General features: G+C 36.0%; 1 protein-coding gene across 1 annotated transcript in view; it reads right to left on the minus strand.

Annotated features, from left to right (window-relative positions):
- The window catches only part of CEP135 (centrosomal protein 135), a 61243-nt gene that overhangs the window by 15587 nt on the left and 24693 nt on the right, over positions 1-20963 (minus strand). The window contains exons 10-18 of the mRNA XM_069457772.1: positions 19873-20011; positions 16916-17139; positions 11930-12082; positions 10879-11031; positions 6243-6320; positions 1729-1880; positions 1429-1544; positions 1201-1355; positions 716-771 (exon numbers count right to left, since the gene is read on the minus strand). Coding sequence (XP_069313873.1) covers positions 716-771; positions 1201-1355; positions 1429-1544; positions 1729-1880; positions 6243-6320; positions 10879-11031; positions 11930-12082; positions 16916-17139; positions 19873-20011 — 1226 coding nt within the window. The remainder of the gene's footprint in view (positions 1-715; positions 772-1200; positions 1356-1428; positions 1545-1728; positions 1881-6242; positions 6321-10878; positions 11032-11929; positions 12083-16915; positions 17140-19872; positions 20012-20963) is intronic.

The raw sequence follows: 20963 nt of genomic DNA on the forward strand, positions 1-20963 counted from the left end.
TGGAAAACTATAGCTCATTTTTTAAAAAACTGTTGAAGTCTAAGTATACTTAACATATAAGACATATTAAGAATATAAGAAATTATAACTATTGCATTAAAATACTAATTAGGTAAAGCAGATATATTAGCTCTCTACCAATTATATGCAAATAAAGTCATAAAATAAGTATACATTCCAAAAGCAAAGTAAACACAGGAAATTTTTAAACATTAAGAGCAAAACATCATAGTCAACTGGCAAGTATTTATTAAATGTTTATAATCCCACTAGTACATAAAAACTAAGGGTATGTAAAATGAGTAAGTGACTTTTGTCTTGAAATGGCTTACAATCTTTCTGGAGACTAGATATAAAATTTTGTAACGGTGTTTAAGATAGGTTTAGATGGAGAATAAATTCCAGATTGGCTATGAAAGTAATCTATGTTTTGATGATCAGTGCCTGAACAGAGTAATTACAATAAAAATAAAGAGCAAGCAGGTATGTAGAAGAATAGTTAATGAGATATAAGATGTTTAGATGTGGATGACAGAAAAGGGGAGAAAGTTAAAGAGGATAACATTATTTCCAAGCAGAAGACTGAGAAAATATTGCTGCCAATAGCAAAAAAGGAGAAATTGAAAAAAGAAATTTTCCTACTGCTGGATTGCTACTAAATAGATAAAACTAAAAGTTTCTAAAAAAGCTGGATGCCATTTCATTAATTACTTACTTCACAGATAATTCATACTCTGAGATTGTTATCGTCATCTGAGCAATAGCTTTTTCCTATTAGGAAATATAAAAATATATGATTCTAAATCATTCATATAGAAATATCTTTAAATTTTTATAACTTATCACATTTATACAGTCAGACATATAGTTCAATTATATAAATTATGTCATAAAAGAAAGTTCCAAGTAAACATATTTCCAAGACCCAACTGTACATCACATATCAGCATGTTTCGACCCACCCTTCAATGGTTGAGTTTCCTTTAATGAGATCTCATAAAATCATGTTCTAGAAATAGATAAAAATCACATTTTGAAGATTCAAATTATTGGAATAAAATGAAATTTAAACATATTAGAAGACATGGCCCTGGGTTTTAAGAACTTGTATGTGGGTGATAAGATCCACATATTTGAAACAGAGTATAAGATAATATTTTCTGTTCAGACACTGGAAAATGATATTTAATAGTTACGTACTTTATTAACTAGGTTTTCTTGCAAATTTGCAAGCTTTTCTGTTTTCTCATCTACGGTCTCCTGAAGAAAGTCTTTTTCTTTATCAATAACACCTATGGTCTTTTTCATTACATGAGCCTCCTCATCCTGTGAAGTCATCTTAAGGTTTAGTTTATCTACAAATGAAAAGAAGTGTTTGTTAGACAATGTAAATTAGCATTAGCAAAAACAAAATTTAAAAACACTCACCTATTTTTTCCTCCAGTATTTTAATTTGTGCTTGGGCTGATTCAAGTTCACCTCTTTTCATGGAAAGTCGATGCTGACAGTCATCAAGTGACCGCTGTAGCTGCTCATTTACCATCCTGAAGAATCAGTGGACAAAAACAAATGGTAGTCTTTATCTCCCCAAAAAATAATTTTTAAAAACAAGAAGTCTTAAAAAAATTTGATTTCTTATTTTATAAGTTTATTTTATTTCTCATTTTAAAGCTCTTCCAGTATAATCAAGGGCATTATATTATATATCATTTATTTCAATGAACTTACCTAAGTGAGTTCACCTCTGTCTTGTGATGAGATGAGTCACCAGTCGCATGGCTAAGTTTTTGAGCTTGGAGTTTTGATTTGTTCTCTAATGACTCTATTGTTTCTTTCATTAATAACATTTTAGACTTTAATTCATATTTTTCACTTTCAAGCTATAATTTAAATTAAAAAATTAATAGGCATATATCTTAATATCTTAATTTCATTTTTCTTAGGCACTCTAATAATATTTCTAAAAGAAAACTAAGGAAATAAATTAGATTTATTTTAAATAACACTTTAAAAGTCATGTGTAGAGTTTAGGTTCTAGATGTCAAAATGGGCATACACATTCATCTCTTTGCCACAGTTTCACTAAAACTAAAGAAAAGATACAAACAAAAAATAAAAATAAAGAAAGAAAAGAAAAGAATATATCTACAATAGCAATGAAACAGGAAGGGAAGCCACCAGCAGAGTGAGAATTTTGAGAAATTTCTAAAAAACAGTAAGTAAACAGGACTGAATTGAAGAAAAACCAGAGCAGAAAATACTGTAACCCAAACACAAGATTTATGTGAGAAAACTGTAAAATCTTCCTCAATGACATAAAACATAACCTGATTTAATGTAAAGGCACACCATGTTTCTGGAAGGGAGCATAATATTGTAAATGTATTAAAATGTCCTCAAATAAGTTTAGATTCAATGAAATTCTAGTAAAAATCCTAACAGAACCTTTTTTTTAAGAAAAAGAGGGATGGCTTAGATTTGATTCTAAATTCATTTTCGAAAAAAGAAAGTTAAAAAACAGGAAAAATGTGAGGAAAAAAGAATGCAGGTAGACTTGCTGTTTAGATATCAAAACAAACTATAAAGCTAATATAATTAAAACAGTGAGGATTTCACACAGAAACAGACAAGCAAACATATGAAAGTAAAAAGAGTAAAAAACACCATGTACAGATGAGTACGGACAGATTCACTGGAGAAAAGAAAAGCTAGATTTTTACTTTATTTTAGATGCAAAAATAAATTCTAGATGGAATAATGACCTATGTGTAAATTTCAAATTACTAATATTACCAGGAAATATTAGTAATAAATGTTAAGACTAACCACATACCTTTTCTCTCTTGTTCCTCTGGAAACATTGCTAAAATGACAGTAAAGGAATAAGAAGGAAAGCTCCAGAAGGGAGGTCATCAGGGGAAAAAACTAGAACCGACAGGCATATGGTAGAGATGTTGGAGGTCTTGACAAAAATTAGCAATAGGTTCAATGAAAACCACTAACAAAATGCTAGTGCAAAACAAAACAAAGGCAATTATTAACTTCTGGAAAAAGAAGATCTGTAAGAAAAAAGGCAGCTTTGTGGGTCCCATGGTCTGTTACCACTACTTGACTGTAGCACAAAACAGCCAAAGACAATGTGTAAACAAATGAGCAAAGGTGTGTTCCAATAAAAACTTCATTTCTAAAAATAGAGCCATAGTTTGCTGACCCTCATCTAGAGTACCTACCTAGACAGAGAACTGCTGGCTCACAGGGTATGCCTCTGCTCCATAATACCAAATTATTCTGCAAAGACGTACCAGTCTGCACTCCCAGGAGCCACACACGTATTTGCTAATACTAATGATCTGATACAAAATGATTTTACTGTGGTTTTAACTTGTATTTGCCCTGTTATTGAGGTAGAACATCTTTTTATGTTTATTAGACATTTGTAATTTTTTCCTTCATGAAGTGTTTATTCGTATCTTCTATTAAAGATTTTTTGCGGGGGGGAAGCTGGGGTTAAATGTGTAACAAGTTGTTCTCTCAATTACTGGCTTGTCTTTTCAATTTATGGTTAGTAGATAAACAAAGAAGTTTTTGTCAATGTGGTCCTATTTATCCATGTTTTCCTTTAAGAAATAAACTTATTTGTGTTTGCATCTTGTTTAGGAGCACACATTCCGGCACCAGACACCTGCTAGCTGTTTGATCTTGGGCAAGTTTCCCCTCTGCCTAAGTTCCCTCATCTGTAAAATGAGGATAATATTAGCATTTACTTCATATAGTTACTGTGAAAATTAAAATAGTGTGTATACAATGCAATATTATATAGCCATAAAAAGGAATGAAATCTTGCCATTTGCAACAACATGGATGGAACTGGAGAATATTATGTTAAGTGAAATAAGTCAAGCACAGAAAGACAAATCTCTCATGATCTCACTCATACGTGGTAGCTAAATATTAAAAACAACCAATCTCATGGAGACAGAGAGTAGAATGGTGGTTACCAGAGGCTGGGAAAGGTAGTGGGGACAGGGGATAAAGTGGGGATGGTTAATGGGTGCATAAACATAGATAGATAGAATGGACGATATTTGATAGCACAACAAAGTCACTATCATCAACAATAAGTTAGGGTATACTTTAAAATAACTAAAAGAGTAGAATTGGAATGTTCCTAACACAAAGAAATGGTAAATGCCTGAGGTGATGGACACCCCAATTACCCTGATTTGATTAAGTCACATTGTATGCCTATATCAAAACATGACATGTACCCCATAAATATATACAACTATTATGTACCCATAATTTTTTTAAAATGTGTATAAAATATTGAGAAAAGTACCTGACACATAAGTAAATAAACTATGTAAATGACTGCTACTATTATTATTTCTTCAGGGTCAAAAAGATTTTCTCTTGCATTTCTTTTAAAAATGCAATTATGTCATGAACATTCCAGGCTGCAAGTAACCTTGAACTGATTTGGGAGTATGTAGGTAGGATCCAATTTCTTCTTTTTAAAATATAAGTAGCCAATAGTCTCAGAAACAAATAATCACTCCTTTCCCCATTGATATGAGTTCTTTCATAGAACAAATTTCCTTATGTTTGTGGGTTTTCTCTCTACTGGGTTTTGTAAGTCTGTCTTAATCCCTTTCTTAACTAGTACGACTCTAAAAACTTCAAATACTGCCTCTCCCACATTCTAATATATCCTCCTTGAATTCTGACTAAATATTAGTAGAATGTTAGACCTTCTCACTCTATTCTCTAATGTTTTAACTTCTTAAATATTTTCTATCTCCTAGTCTCTTTCCAATGACTTCTAGTACTTTCTTCAGATATATTTTCCAACTTGTTAATTCCTGCTTTCAGCTTCTGGTCAAGCTGGAGTGATAGAGATCAGATTTACCCTCCTGACTGAAATAACTTAAAAATTGGGTGAAATATATGAAATAATGGTTTTCAAGACACTGGGCTTCAGGCAATGACGACAGTGACCCCTGAGAGATAGAAAACAAATGAGATGAACTTTGTAATTGCTCCAGTTTACTGCCTGGAGAATTTCCTGGTTGTGGCATAGGGAAAGGAATCCCAGGTGGAGCCCAGTGGTCTTCCCCAAGTTCAGAAGACAGGACTGAGTGTCAAGGTGGCTAAAGTTTGCAGGACAGATACTAGAGGAGAACTGCACAAAGTAAGAGCTCCAGAGATCTATAAAGTGTACCCTTTACATCTTCAACTGAGTAGAGCTCCACACAGAGAAAACTACCGAAGACCAGGCAAAGAGCCACTAAACAATAGAAGGAACAATACTCAGCATTCATGCATGGTCAGGAAAGGTTCCTGTTCCCACCAGTCATTTGAAAACCTCATAATTCATGGGACAACAGGTAGCATACTCAAAAGGGTTTTATTTCCAAGGTAAAACAAAATTAGTCTGAGACTAAATGCTCCTTTGGTCCCACCTAATGAAGCTTAAAAGCAAGACTGAAAAGGATCAGGCTACTTCCGTAACCACATCCCAGAACAAACCTCAAGAGTATTTACAGGCATACGAGCTATTTAACAACCAAGAAGGTAAAATTCACAATGTCTGGCATCCAGTCTAAAATTACCAGGCCCATAAAGAGGAAGGAAAATGCAACCCATGATGAGCTGAAAAACCAACCAACCCAGATGACAGAATTAGGAAGCAAATAAATTAAAACAGCGAAGACACTATAAAATAAACAAGCCAAAACGAAACACAGAGAGAAAAACAGACTGGCAGAAAACATATCAAATTGTCAAAAATCCTATCTCTAAAGAGAGTAATGAAGAATAAAGGTGAACTTCACTTTTTATTCTATGTCTCTATTATATGATTTTTTTTACAAGAGCAAAACAATAATAATCATAGCTAATACCTACTAAGCCAAATACCTACAATATGCCAAACACTCTTCTAAGTTCTTCATACGTATTAACTCATTTAATTTTCAAAAAACCCTAAGAAATAAGTACCAGCACTATTTCTATTTTACAAATAAAGAAATCGAAGGACAGAAAGGTCAAATAACTTACCTACAGGTAATAGGAATTAAAGTTGGATTTGAACCCAAGTAATCAGACTCCATCCTCCTAACTGCTGTTATACAGTTTTCCTAGCAGACTATTTTATAATTTTAAAAACACAGTGTATTAAAACTATAAGTGATATAGTTATTCATAACACAATATATCCCAAATCCAGTTTAATAAGTTACCTGATGATTAACACATGTCAAATGTTCAATAGTTTTCTCTAATTCTGACTTTCCATGAAGACTCATTTCCTCGATATTCTGAAAAAGAATTTTATAGAAAATGTTCATTTATATCAGATAATAAAACAAAATCACCAAGGTAAGCAATGCAACTCTACAGTACTATTATATTCTATTTGTCTTTTTATAAAATATAGAAATGTTTTAGGAAAAAAAATTACACATTTTACAAAAATGATGCCTTTGGTAAAAAAAAAAAAAAGCACACTAGGTTCTCATCTTTTACGCTCTCTACCTCCGTGTGTGATTGTGGCAGGAGACAAAGACTGGTATGGATTCATTTGTAAAGATTTATACAGATCAATCCATATTAGCACAACTATAAAAGGACAAAACCAGCAAGCTAAGTAACAACCTCAGGAGTATGCTCTCACAAGAGGAGTTGTAAGAGAAACAAAATGCAAAGGAAGAAAAAACAAGATCAGAAAGACGTAGGAAACAGAATAGCACAAGGCCATGTAGAGAGATCACAGTTTCAACAGGCTGGTCAATGGTATAAACACAGGGGCTATTTTTCTAGTCAAATTACCTATCCAACTCTTGCTGCTGCTAAGTCTAGAATAAGTCATGTAACTGGGTGTTCACCAAGAGTTTTTCTAGTGTGGATTCATATTTCCATCCACAGTATTCATTAAAAAGAAAGAAAGACATCTAATGTTTGGATTATATATTTGGTTGAAAGGGTCACTATACCGTATGTATTTATTCATTTATTAAACCACCCAGGTAGTATTAATTGAGTATATACTCTATACCAAGTACCAGGCAAGGTAGGAATACAGTAATGAGTAAAATGGATAAAGTCTCTGACTTTGTAGATACTATAGCCTAGTATAAAAGACAAACTTTAAACAAGATTCATAAAATCCATGAATATTCTGCTAGGAAAAGGAATTTTATGCTAATTTATCAAGAGGGAATCTAGAGTCTAGGGTTCATTTCCTATCTGAGGAAATGATGTTTAACCTAGACTTAAAGGATGAACAGGAATTAGCTAGACAAGGAGACTGAAAGGTATGAAGGAATCTTTCCTTTTTTTTTGGACACAGAGTACAGTGGTGTCATCATAGTTCACTGCAACCTCAAACTCCTGGGCTCAAGCAATCCTCCTGTCTCAGCCTTTGGGACTACAGGTATGTGCCACCATGGCCAGCTAATTTCTCCATTTTTTTTTGTAGAGACAGGGTCTCACTCTTGCTCAGGCTGGTATCGAACTCCTGAGCTAAAGCAATCCTCCTGCCTCAGCCTCCCAGAGAGCTAGGATTACAGGCATGGCGTGAGCCACTGCGCCCAGCCTGATGGAATCTTTCAATAGTCTGTGTATAAAGTTGGAGGCAAGAAAAAGTCCATTAGGCCTGGAGTCTTGAGAAAAAGCAGGGTGAGGAACAAGGAAGATGAGTTTTGGAAAAAGAAGCTACACCTTGAAATAGACAAGGGTCATCATTCACTGAAGTCTTTGAAAACAGTTAATGGATTATAAATAGCAAGTGACATGATCAGATTTATATTTTTTAAGGATGACTCTGACTTCAATGTGAAATATAGATTTGAGAGAGACAAGACTAGTACAGAGGCCACTAATACAATAATGCAGATGAGAGAGAACAACGACCAGAACAGGATGGTAGCAGGGAAACAGAAAGAAGTAAATAAATTCGAGAGACAGTAACGTGAGCTCAGGAGCCCAACTCCTTGCGATTCCCACCTGGGTGATCTTGGGCAAGTTATTTAAACTCACTGTAACTCAGAGACCACCTCTATAACCAGTACCTATCAGAAAAGGCTAGTGAGAAGATTTACTGAGATAGCCCACATAAAAAGCACTTAGAACAGTGCCTCCCACATTGGAAGGGCTTAATAAATGTTAAATAATATTTAAGAGGTAGCATTGATAGGACTTGGTGATTGAGAGATATGAGCTTTCAGGGACAGCTTAGTGATAATACTTGGATTTGACAACTGGCTAGATAGTGGAAAAAGGGGAAATACTGGAGGAGACTTAAGGATTGAGATGACTAGTTCAGTTTTTAAGTAAAAGACCTGTTGTAAACATACAAAATCCTTCCTCCTATAACCCATAAGGATTCTGGGAATATGAATGCTATTTTTTCTGAGTTTTCAGTACTATTGCATTTCTTTAGTCCTATTTTTATATTCCTTGGTCATTTCAATAGATATGGAAAAGGATAAGGCAGGAGCTTGTGCTAAAACCTGCCAAACTGACAGAAGTTTCCCATTTGGTAATTTTAACACTTATTTTTATAACAGTTTCTGGAACACAGTATTCCAAAAGATTCCAATTAAAAGAATTCTTAAACTGTATTTTGGGGGTAAAACTTACTAAATATTTGTGACATAAAAGCTATCCTTATAATGCTTACATGTTTTTACTCCTAATTTTAGCTGCTTTCAAAGCATTAATTTAATAATATTAATTACAAGTAAACTATGGAATCTATAACAATATTTAGTATTTATAATGTGCTAAGCACTGTTAAGTGCTTTACATGTATTATATTCATTTTTTAAAGATTATAAAAAATATATTGCCCCAGATATGACCCCAAATGCATAAGCAACAAAATAGATAAATTGGACTTAAACCAAATTAAAAATTTTTGTGCTTCAAAGACACCATTAAGAAAATGAAAAGATGACCTGCAGAATGAGGGAAAGTACTTGCAAATCACTTATCTGATACGGGGCTGTATCAAGAATATACAGAAAACTCTTAAAACTCAGTAATAATGAGACCAATAACCCAATGTTAAAATGGGCAAGGAATCTGAATAGACATCGCTCTGAAATAAGATATAAAAATGGCCAATAAGAACGTGGGAAGATGCTTAACATCATTCGCCACTGGGGAAATGCAAATCAAAGCCACAATGGATACTACTTCCCATCCACCAGAATGACCACAATACAAAAGACCATATAAGTACTGGTGAGGAGGGGGAGAAACTAGAACCCTTATTCACTGTTGGTGGGAATGTAATGCGGTATAGCCAATTTTAGAAAACAGTTTGGCCTCAGTGGTTAAAGACAGACTTATCATATGACCCAGAGAGTTACCATATCACGAGGCATATACTCAAGAGAAATAAAAACATATACCCATACAAGAAGTTCTACATAGCTGGGCATGGTGGCATGCACCTGTAGTCCCAGCTACTCGAGAGGTGAGGTTGGAGGATTGCTTGAGCCCAGGAGTTTGAGGCTGCAGTGGGCTATGATCCAACAGAGACCCGGTCTCAAAAAAAAAAAAAAAAGTTGTACACAAGTCCATAGCAGTATATTATTCATGGATAAATCTTGAACACATTATGCTAATGAGAAGCCAGACATTAAAAAATCACTTATTGAATGATTCAGTTTATATGAAATACCCAGAGTAGGCAAATCTATAGAGATGGAATGTGGATTAGTGGTTGTCTGTGAGGGGTCTGAGGGGAAATGGGGAGTAACAGTAACAGGTCACGAGATTCCATTCTGTGGTGATAAAAGTGCTCTAAAATTGACTACAGTGATGGCTGCACAAGTCTGAATCTACAGACGGTCCCCAGTGTATATGTAGCTAACAGTATTTCAGTTTTACAAGGGGTTTATCGGGATGCAATCCTATTGTAAATTGAGGAGCATTGAACTTACAATGGCTCAACTTAAGATTTTTCAACTTTATGATGGGTTTATCAGGGCCTTACATGCATTTTTGACTCTCAGTGGCTTTACGGGGACATAATCTCATTACAAATTGAGAAGCAAATATACTGAAAATCATTGAATTGGTGCAATTTAAATGGGTGAATTGCATGGTGTGTGAATATTTCCATAAAGCTGTTATTAAAAAATAAAGATAATGTCTTTCCACATCAGAAACTACCTACTGAGTTCAGGGATTGGTAAACTTTTTCTGTAAACAACTAGACAGTAAATATTTTAGGCTTTCTTGGTCATACCACTACAAAAGAAGCTACAAATAATACGTAAACAAACGAGCAGGTATTCTAATAATACTTTGTTTTTGTTTTTGTTTTTTTTTGAGACAGAGTCTTGCTCTGTTGCCCGGGCTAGAGTGAGTGCCATGGCGTCAGCCTAGCTCACAGCAACCTCAAACTCCTGGGCTCAAGCAATCCTTCTGCCTCAGCCTCCCAAGTAGCTGGGACTACAGGCATGTGCCACCATGCCCGGCTCATTTTTTCTATATATATTTTTAGTTGTCCATATAATTTCTTTCTATTTTTAGTAGAGATGGGGTCTCGCTCTTGCGCAGGCTGGTCTCGAACTCCTGACCTCCAGCAATCCACCCGCCTCGGCCTCCCAGAGTGCTAGGATTACAGGCGTGAGCCACCACGCCCGGCCTAATACTTTGTTGATAATGAACTATTCCTCTTACACCATCTTAGATCACAGGCCATAAGTAAACACGGTGGTCTGGAGTTGGCCTGCATGCTACTGTTTGCCAACCTCTAATCTAGTTGTACATTCTCAGTAGTAACATCACAAGAAAATGTATATAAAGACCTATTTTTCTCAATAAATTACCCATCAAAAATACATCAATGTTATTACTTACTTTTAACTTTTCTCTTAAAGCTTCCTTTTCTGCCATAATTCTTCTTAAGTCAGACAATGCAAGTTCTTTTTCCTTTTCCATAAGACTAACAATATTACGGGAGGCTGTACTTTGGGTGGATTCCTGTCTTAGGGCTGATAATTCTTCCTGGGCCTTAAAGAATTAAAAAGATATAAATAAAAAACACTTTGGATACGCTCCCAGTTAAAAAAGACATACTGAACACATGCTACTTTCACTCTCTTTCCAAATCCCAACAAAATGAGAATAAAAGATTAAAATAGGAAAAATAATAAAACCAAAAAGACCTAGGGAGGTGCCAGTCACAAAATGTTGGAAACTAGATAGCAGACAGACAAGTAGGAATTAACTAAGCAGACCCAAGAAAATCTAAGCCAAAAGTGAAGAACGTTGAGCAGAAGATCAATTTGCACTGCAGAATCCCAAAAAGACTCAAAGTGAAAACAGCTCTTTCAACTTTTTAACTTGCATGTCTTCTCCCCAGCTCAAAGTAGCAGTAGGATTTCGTGGGACATGGGTATGGGAACAAATTTAGGTGACAGACACCATGCTTTATTAAGACTCACCTGGCCTTCTATCAACTGAGGTTCTATAAACAGGGGCAACCTTTACTGATTCCCTCTCCCCTACAGTAGAGTTTTTTCTCTAGAGGCTAAGTCCTTAAAAGCCAATATATCCAAATAGTGGTCATCACCCACCATCCTGAGAGACATGCCCCAACATGTCTGAATCCCAAGGATTAACCTCGCTCAGTGTCAAGCTAACACCTGCTCCAGGTAGTTTTAGAAAAAGGAGACTATCTCCAGTTGACTTGACACACAGACAGACTAGAAAAGAGGAAGAATAAATATGAAAAAAAAAAATAAGAGAAACCTCTAATTTAGGAACAGGATGATAGCAGAAACTATAATTCTAATTATGAAGAAATATTACAAGGTCTGTATATTACAGTAATTTGAAGGATATAAACTGGTTCCATTATAGTTAATTGGTTCTATGTTATCTGTTGGCCTAATTATAAATTTCTTACTTCATTATATAAGACGCTTAGTTTATCTCTTTCTGCTGTCAGTAATTTAACATTGGACTGTATATCCTCCATATATTTTTCGAATCTTTCTAGCATACGCTGAAGTTCATCTCTTTCTCTTGTGATCAGATGAATTTCTGAATTGCAATCACCCTGAAATATAATTAAAAAATAGAAGTTATCATTTGTTATAATTATCACCACATGGTTGTCACAGGATGCTGGTGATGAGACTGCCTGAAAGAGGCTAACAAACAAAAAGAACACAAGTTCCTTTAATGTAATTAAGGAACTAAGTTTTTTTAATCTATAATGAGAACACATGAGAACACTGGCAGTATTGGGACAAATTTCCTGGCCTTCAAGTTCCCAGGAAGGGACCCAGCTGCCAGTGATATTGCTTGTTCAGATCCCATCAGATGCTTCATTTGTCATTTTCCTGGAGTTGTTCATACTATTGGTACTTAAAGTGTAATCTCCAGACCAGAAACATCAGCAGCATTCAGGAACTTGTTAGACATGCAAATTTGGGGGCCCACCCCAGACCTACTCAATCAGAAACTTTGGGTCAGGGCCCAGTAACTATTAATATGTTTTATCAAGCCCTCCAAGTGATTCTGATACTCATTTTTGAGAGTTCATAATCTTCTCCAGGAAAGGGACCAGGAGGGTCTATGTGTACCTGCTTATGCAGTGCAAGTAACTATAACAGCCTAGCACATTCCTCAGTATTTTCTGTGACTGAATCTAAGATCAATCTCCCAAGCACACCAATCCCCAACTAACTGTTCCAGCTTCAGACCTACGTGAGGTCTATTTTTACAATCAGATAAATGTAAATATTTCTACCACACAGTGTATATTAAAGATGCTCAATGAATAAGCAACTACTTCCAACATTTTTCAAACACAAATATGCCTAGTATTCCAGTACAAGTCAAAAGGTCCACTATCTTCACTGCTGTTGTGGAAAGTAAAAATGGTCAATGTAGACTTGGGATCTACGGTTTCTAGATGTTAAAGTACTAAATGCAGCAGCCCCAAGGAGGGATAATCTGATAATGTGGTGCACTAGGAAGAGTCCTGGCCTATATTATCTGTTGTGCACATACCATGGACAATGTAGATTTGGTAAATGGTAGGTATCTGTAAGGTACTCTTCACTTGCTACCTGAAAATAAATTACCCTCTTGGTTAAACAAGAAAAATCAAGGCATAATGGATAAGACTAGCTATCTGGACACCTTGAAGGACAAGGTGTTTTACAGGACAACGGCAGATTAGAGTTTCAGGACATAATCAAGGTTTAAATAACTATAAAAGAAAATGTGTAAACTAATCATATCTAAATAAAAAAATCTTACAGAAAGGAAGTGGTCTGTACAGATTCTAGAAAAAGAGAGCTCAATGAATCAAGATTTGACAATCTATTTTCATTACTGTTTAGGTCTTAGCTTAAATGTCACTTTCTCTATGGAATCCTTCCAGATTCTCTGATCTGATTTAGATCTTCTTCTATATACTCTCGTAGCATTTGGAGCCTTCCCTGTACTTTCATCAATAACACTTATATAAATGAGATTATAAAGTTATTTACATGATTCTGTGTTTAATGTATGTCTGTTCTACTAAAATTTAAGCTCTATGAGGGCCATAGTAGGTATCTGGTCTTGTTTACTGTATCTTCAGTGCCCAGCATGGTACCTGGTAAAACATATGAATTCCCTGAACATTTATTAACTGACCTTCTTAAGCAGAAACTCTAACTCTTCTCCAAATATGTCAAATATGTAGCTGTTTCTATTAGTGTTAATGTATAATAATTGTTAATAACTCACTCTCACCACTCCATTATTCTCAAAACACACGAGAGCACATGCACACACACACATCATGCTGAAGGCTGTAACTTATCTCTGTATTCTGTGCCTCGTGCATAGCAGGCACTCAGTATATACCCGCTGTACTGAACCTAACTTTCTGCCTAGACCTGGTTTGCTTTGAACCAGCTAATAATAAAAAAATGAACCATTTACTGGGAACTAGGTGTTACACTAGACTTTTATACAAATTATCTCATTGATCAAAGGGTAAAAAATTTCAGTTAGACTGGAGGAATAAGTTTTGGTGATATATTGCACTGCATGGTGACCACAGTTAATAATAATGTATTGTATATTTCAAAATTTCTGAAAGAATGTATTTTTGGCATTCTTACTGCAAAAAAATTTTAAGTTCGTGAGGTGCTGGATATGTTAATTAGCTTGACTGAATCTTTCTATAACATATACATAGATCAAAACATCACACTGTGCCCCCAAAAGATACACAATTATTACCTGTCAATTAAAAATAAAACAAATTATCTTGTTAAGATACTTGGGAATTATTACTTGTCACTTAAAAAATAAAACAAATTATCTTGTGAAGATTATAATCGTCACAAGAAGTTGTAGTTATTTTCCCCACTTTGCAAATGAGGAAACCAAGGCTCCATGAAGTTAGGGAATTTCTCCAAGGTCATGAAGCCAGTTTGTGGAGTTGGAACTTGTAGCAGCCCTCCAACTCCAAAGCACTTTCTGCCACACTCTATCCAAAACTCAATAGTGGGAAGCATGTTGAATTCAAGGTGAAAAGGGATAGCATTCTCCCTACATAGACAGACAATAGTGAACTGATATTAAAAAAATGTCAGATGTGAGGGCGACCTGGCTGACATCCGTCACCCCACTGATCGCCAGGGTTGACTCAGCTGATCTGGCTGGGTAGGTGGGTGTCCCCTTCCTCCCTCACCGCTCCAGGTGTGGCCCTCCTGGAGCTGTGCACTTGGTTACACTTGATCTTAGCCAAAAGGCCGAGAAGCGATGCATGCTTAGTTAAAGAGGACGGCCTTCCCCGATAGAGGACCGCTCTTTGGTCAAGGCTATACAAGTAGCTGCGCTCCCTTGCTAGAACCTTCAAAAAATGGCAATTTTTTTTTTCTGAGCTGCAATCCCAAGAAATTGTGCCTAACAGCCTCTCAAAAAGCAGGGGTTGAAAACTCAGAGCTAGGACCAAATCCAGTTTTAGAGAGGTCTTTGTCATTTGCCATCGAAGTGTTTCCAAACATGTTGAAAACAGCTAATTCTAGTTGGAGAACGCACTCTCTAATCCCCAGCACTCACAACTGTCTTACACCCCACATATTTTATTCTTGCGCTTACCCTCCCTCCCCTACCATGCCTGTAATTCATTACTAGGACTCTAAAATGCTCTGACTACTCTGACTTTCTGAACTCTAGAAAATGAATTCTTTTTCTAAGCTGGGCAACATTATAACATTTCAAGAAAGTAAATAAGTTGAAGGGAGGGAAAATGTCTTTTCTAATTTTACCAGTAGCTTACCAGCAACTCTCACTTGTCTTTCAATTGGGAATCCACACCAAACAACTGAATCAAGTATGTAGAGGTTAAAAGCTTTGAGATATTTATCTACTCAGTGATATTTAACAAATACTTGACTAAACTGATCAATCATTTTGTAAAAGATTCTTCTACACAATGAAATGATCAATTCAGTGACTTATTTTTCCTGAGTCTGAAGTACATATGGAACTTAAAAAAAACAACTCGGGGTGGGCGTGGTGGCTCACGCCTGTAATTCTAGCACTCTGGAAGGCCGAGGCAGGTGGATCGCTCAAGGTCAGGAGTTCGAGACCAGCCTGAGCAAGAGCGAGACCCCGTCTCTACTAAAAATAGAAAGAAATTATCTTGCCAACTAAAAATATATATAGAAAAAATTAGCGGGGCATGGTGGCGCATGCCTGTAGTCCCAGCTACTAGGGAGGCTGAGGCAGGAGGATCGCTTAAGCCCAGGAGTTTGAGGTTGCTGTGAGCTAGGCTGACGCCACGGCACTCACTCTAGCCCAGGCAACAGAGCGATACTCTGTCTCAAAAAAAAAAAAACAAAACACAACTCGGTAACACATGAATTAATTTGTACTGTATTTTCCCACCGATTCATTCTACTTATAATAGATAACATAGAATAGTGTTTATACTAACAACTGTAAATCAAAATTTAGCCATTGAGGTTAAAAAACAAAGTTTAATCAGAAGACTCAAGACTGTTTGAGAATGGACACAGAATCTTCAGGGAAAAGATGAGAGAAGTAGTAAATTCAGCCAAGTCTGAAATCAAATGTTTTGAGTTTCAGGACTCTGTCCCAAACTTCCCCTAATTTTACCCCGTGTGTAGATAATGTAAGGCCCTATAAGCCTTCAGGACTCCTATAGCTCCAAAGCTTAAAAATAGAAAAATGAAGAACTCAAATGATACTCATCAAACATTTAAAATAAGACCTAAAATAGAGATACATGATTTTAATCTCTCATGAATCAATGTCAACTTTAAATAATATACACAATGAAAGATACAATTAGAAAATTGTATACGAGGTGAACATCTTTAGACTATCAACTTACAAATGTGGTTGTGGAAGACAAACAGAATCATCTGCCCGGCACCCACTTGCAATTTCTACCCATCTCCCATGTCATGGTTAACAGGGAAGATGCCTGGTCAGTAGAACGCGACATACCTTCCTGACTGGTCCAAGGCTGGAAATGACAAGAATCCATGTTACCTGCCATGTGGACAAGGCCACGCTGCTACAAGAGAGAAAATGCAGCTGATACAGAAAGTAAATGCTAAGAGGACTGGACAAGTCCAGCAGCGTGAGCCCCAGGGTTCCAGTTTCTGGAAGCCCAGATGCCTCTGCACTTCTCCCACAACTGTTCAACCTTTCCTTAATTTACACGTAACAATATGTTACACTTTGTTCTTAGGTAATTTTCCTAATTAATGCAGTATTCCTATAGTACAGGTCATGGAAGAAGAAAAATCAAAATTGGGAATTTTCAAAAACAAGTATGAATAAAGTTACATTTAATAAGTAAACTAGAAAAGTTTATTCATAAATATACTCTCTTATCAATTATTCTTACCTTTTCTAGTGTTCTATATATTGAACTTTTCTCACGCGCACCATAATTTGCAGAGCAAGATCGTCGCTGTATTATATGTTGGAGTCTTTCTAGCTCTTTCTTATAGTAATCTCGTTCTTCTTCTATACCTTTCAGAAATGTATCTAAACGAGAAGGTGACTTATCTCGACGTTTTATTCCATGTTCTAGTCTCATCCTCTCAATTTCCACAGTTAGTTCTCTTTCTGCAAATTAAAGTAGTTAAATCTTAAAACAATGTTGCAGATATGTTGATTAGCCAAGTAAATTACATTAATAAGTTTTAGAATGAAAGCTACTGAAAATCATAAACTGTTTTGTATATATCCTGTAAGTGCTAGATATATCAAAGCGTAAACATTGAGAAGGAAGGAAAAAAAAGGCAAAAATTAATAGTTTAAATAAAGTCCCATAAGTCAAAGTTCTCCTCCTTTTGTCTTATCACAGGAGGAGTATTATTTAGTACAAGATGAAGCAGTAAATTACCACATGGTACTTTCTAGGGAGCTGAAAATGCACTAAAAGAAAATATATCATAATTAATCATAGTATGTATAAATTTAACACTATATTTGAATTTAATACAGTATACACTTAAACAAAGACATCAAAACAACTCATCTTTCTCCGAATAAGCATAATTATTAGCTTTTACCATAGAAACTGCCTTTTTATGAGTCAACAGTAACCGAATACTGACAATTTCATATAGTTCAACCTCATTTAATTTATGCTCATTGTAACACTGATGCAGGGAATGATTTTCCAATGCATTCTGATTCACTCCCATCTCTTCTTTCATTCATTTAACAGATACGTACTAAACATTTACCGTACGCCCATCACTGGCTAAGGATTCAAATATGAAAAACATAGCTAAGGTCAAACAATTATTCTAATTGTAGTAGGATAAAAGTTACAAAAGGACAGCATGCAATGTGAACTGGAGGACGAATTGGCAAACTCCTCCCAGGAAATAGCGATGAAAGAGAGGTAAGAAGACAGTATGAGAATGGAAAAGAATGAACAATTATGATAAATGTTAAGAAGTCAAACAAGTGAATGAATGAAAAACGTCCACTGCATTTAGCATAATGGAGGTGAATGATGGCCTTAACCAGAGCAGCTTTACTGGTGCGGTGTGGACAGAAGTCAACCGGAATGAACTGAGGAGCTAAGGGGGTTGCAAGTGATCAAGGAGAAATAGCAAGTGTGGATAATGTTTCAAGATGTCGAAACTATGAAGAGGAGGAAAGAGTGGCTGGAAAGGGGTCAAAGTTTTTGTTTCAGACTGAGAGAAGAGTTAGCATGTTTGAAGGTCAATAGGAAAAAATAGTACAAAGACTAAAATTATGGAGAGGGGAACAATTAATATGTAAAGTTTCTAAAATTAGAGAGGATAGGACCCAGAGAAGAGATGGAGGCACTGGCCTTTCACAAGAGGGGTGCTCCTCATTGAACAGGAAGGATTAAGAAGATGGACAGGTTTAAAATTTGGGGCCAGGAAATTGCGGAAATGCCTGCCTCATGGCTTCCATTCTCTTAGGAAAACTGGAGGTAAGATCACCCCCTCAGAATGAGGGATGGAATGGGAGTCACAGGTTTATTGAGAATGCAAAGCATTTGCAATGTTCTCTCAAGACAGTGAGAGATCAAACGCTAAGAGAAATAGTGTAACATTTTCATACAATACTGAGGGTCCCGCTGAGGTTCAGGACCATCTAATTTACAGTGCTATCAATGTGCCTGGTGCACACACAAGCGGTGTTTAGCTGCCCATGTGTTAAAGTGTAGAGGGTAAATCGTTCAGTTCATCCTGGGTATTTGGCAGGGGGTGCACACAGAGAAACAAGCCAGTTTGTCTGAGACAGCTGAAGGATTACACTGAAAATGACAGGCTATAGATAGCTAAGAAAGGAAGTAAATTATAAACTTTTATACATGGTTCTAAGTACTTTAAAATACTAACCCATTTAATCCTCAGAACTGCCTTTTGAGGTAGGTGTCATCATTCCCCCCCAGACAGGAAACTGAAGCACAAAGGTTACATAATGTGCTCAAGTTATACAGCTAGTAAGTAGAGAACGGGTCAAATAGATTATCCACATGGATGCTGAAGGGCCTAGGATAGAGTCTCTTCTTAATACAGCTCACTGGAATTCTTTTACTTCCTAAGACACGCACAGTATGATGGCACCAAGCTTCTACACTTGCCGTTTCCTCTGCCTGGAAAACTGCCCCCAGATCTTCATAGGGCTGGTGTCTTGTCAAGGAGCCTTTCAATCAGTCAATCTTTAGCACATCTTGCCATTCTATTTTAATACCTCTTATCATCCAAAACTAACTTCACTTATGTGCTACTAGTTTGTCTCCCTGGCATGAAAAAAAGGCTTTGCAAGAGCAAGAACCCTGTGGATCCTGTTTACCAGTATACACTCCAGCACCCAAAACAAAGCCAAGCACATGCCCACAGAACAGGTAATTCATGTGCATCAGTCAAATGAATGAATGAAGGAATTCTTACATGTTCCTTAAACCAAGTTATTTAGGACTGGTACCTGGCAGAAAGTTAGCCTATTTCAATTGTGTGTCTCAAGATAATACAACTAACTGCATTTTCTTTTTCCCACTATTTCAGAATAACCTTTTTTTTAGTCTTCATTAATTCTGTTATCAGTCTGGATCAAAGAAGGATATACTTCTGTTGCAAAATATTCAAGCAGAGTTCCCTGTATCAATTGCTAGTCCAAATATGAAAGAGTTCTTAAGGTCCTTGAGGGAGAGAGATTTCTACTATTTCTACAATGCCTAGTATGGTTTACAGTAAGCATTAGCAAATATTTATTGAATGAATGAATGAAAGATCACCTACTAAGGAAAATAATAAATAAAAAGGAAATCACAATCACTTTTTAAGTTATCAGCATTTTACATCTTACCTGTAACTGCAAAACTTTCAATTTTTTTGCTAAGTCTTTGCTTTTCTTGTTCAAGCTGATGAACAACAGTTTCCAGGTCTGACTTTATAAGGAGTTCATCATTCAGTTTCTCCTTTTCTTTATGGCATAAGTTTAATTCCTGCCAATTTTAATACTATAATTAAGATTTCTAACAACTTGATAAAATATTATAGCACTTAGAAGTAAACAGATTATCTTTGTAAGCACATTTATGTAACAGCAATTCACACATGTAGTGTGTGTATATGTGTGTCCACACACTTTTAATTGGCTAAAATATGGTTTCAACTAATTATCAGCTGTGGCTGAAAGTACCATAAGATCCAAATATCAACAATGTTCCTTTGTGGGTAGTAGAATTATTAGATTTTATTTTCTTCTAATTTTTTAGTGTAGCATATCACCCACCCTATTTTTTTCTAAGTGAATATGTACTCGTACAATAAAAAATTTTAAAGCCTGTTTAAAAAGAGGGCAGAGCTGGGCACAGTGGCACGTGCCTATAGTCATAGCTACTCAGGAGACTGAGGCAGGAGGATTGCTTGAACCCAGGAGTTAGAGGCTGCAGTGCATTATGATCACACCTGTGAAAAGCCACTGCACTCCAGCCTGGGCAACACAGTGAGATCCTGTCTTGAAAAATAAATAAATACATAAATAAATAAAGAATAAAAGAGGGCAGTAGTAAGACACAGTGTTAAGACTACCAGTATATCCGTAACTATGCTGGTTATTCTCTCAGCCTCATCTGCACAATGGAAATAATATTAGGACACTGAGGATTCACTGGTATGGATGTGAAGTGTACTTTGCACAGAGTCCAGTATATCTATCAGGGTAAGTACTTAATAAATACTGGCTATTAATATCGTCATCTTAAAAATACATAAAATATAACACCACTGGAAAAATACAAAAGGTCAGAAAGTAACTACAGCAACATCTTACTGTCAGCCAACACAACTGGAACTCGGTCACATCTCTGAGACAAGCATTATGAATCACATTCGACATTTAGTATGCGTACAGATAGCAGTGAACAAACAGCAAAAATCCCTTGCCTTCATGGA

This window comes from Eulemur rufifrons, chromosome 24, assembly GCF_041146395.1.
Source record: "Eulemur rufifrons isolate Redbay chromosome 24, OSU_ERuf_1, whole genome shotgun sequence".
Classification (NCBI taxonomy): domain Eukaryota; kingdom Metazoa; phylum Chordata; class Mammalia; order Primates; family Lemuridae; genus Eulemur; species Eulemur rufifrons.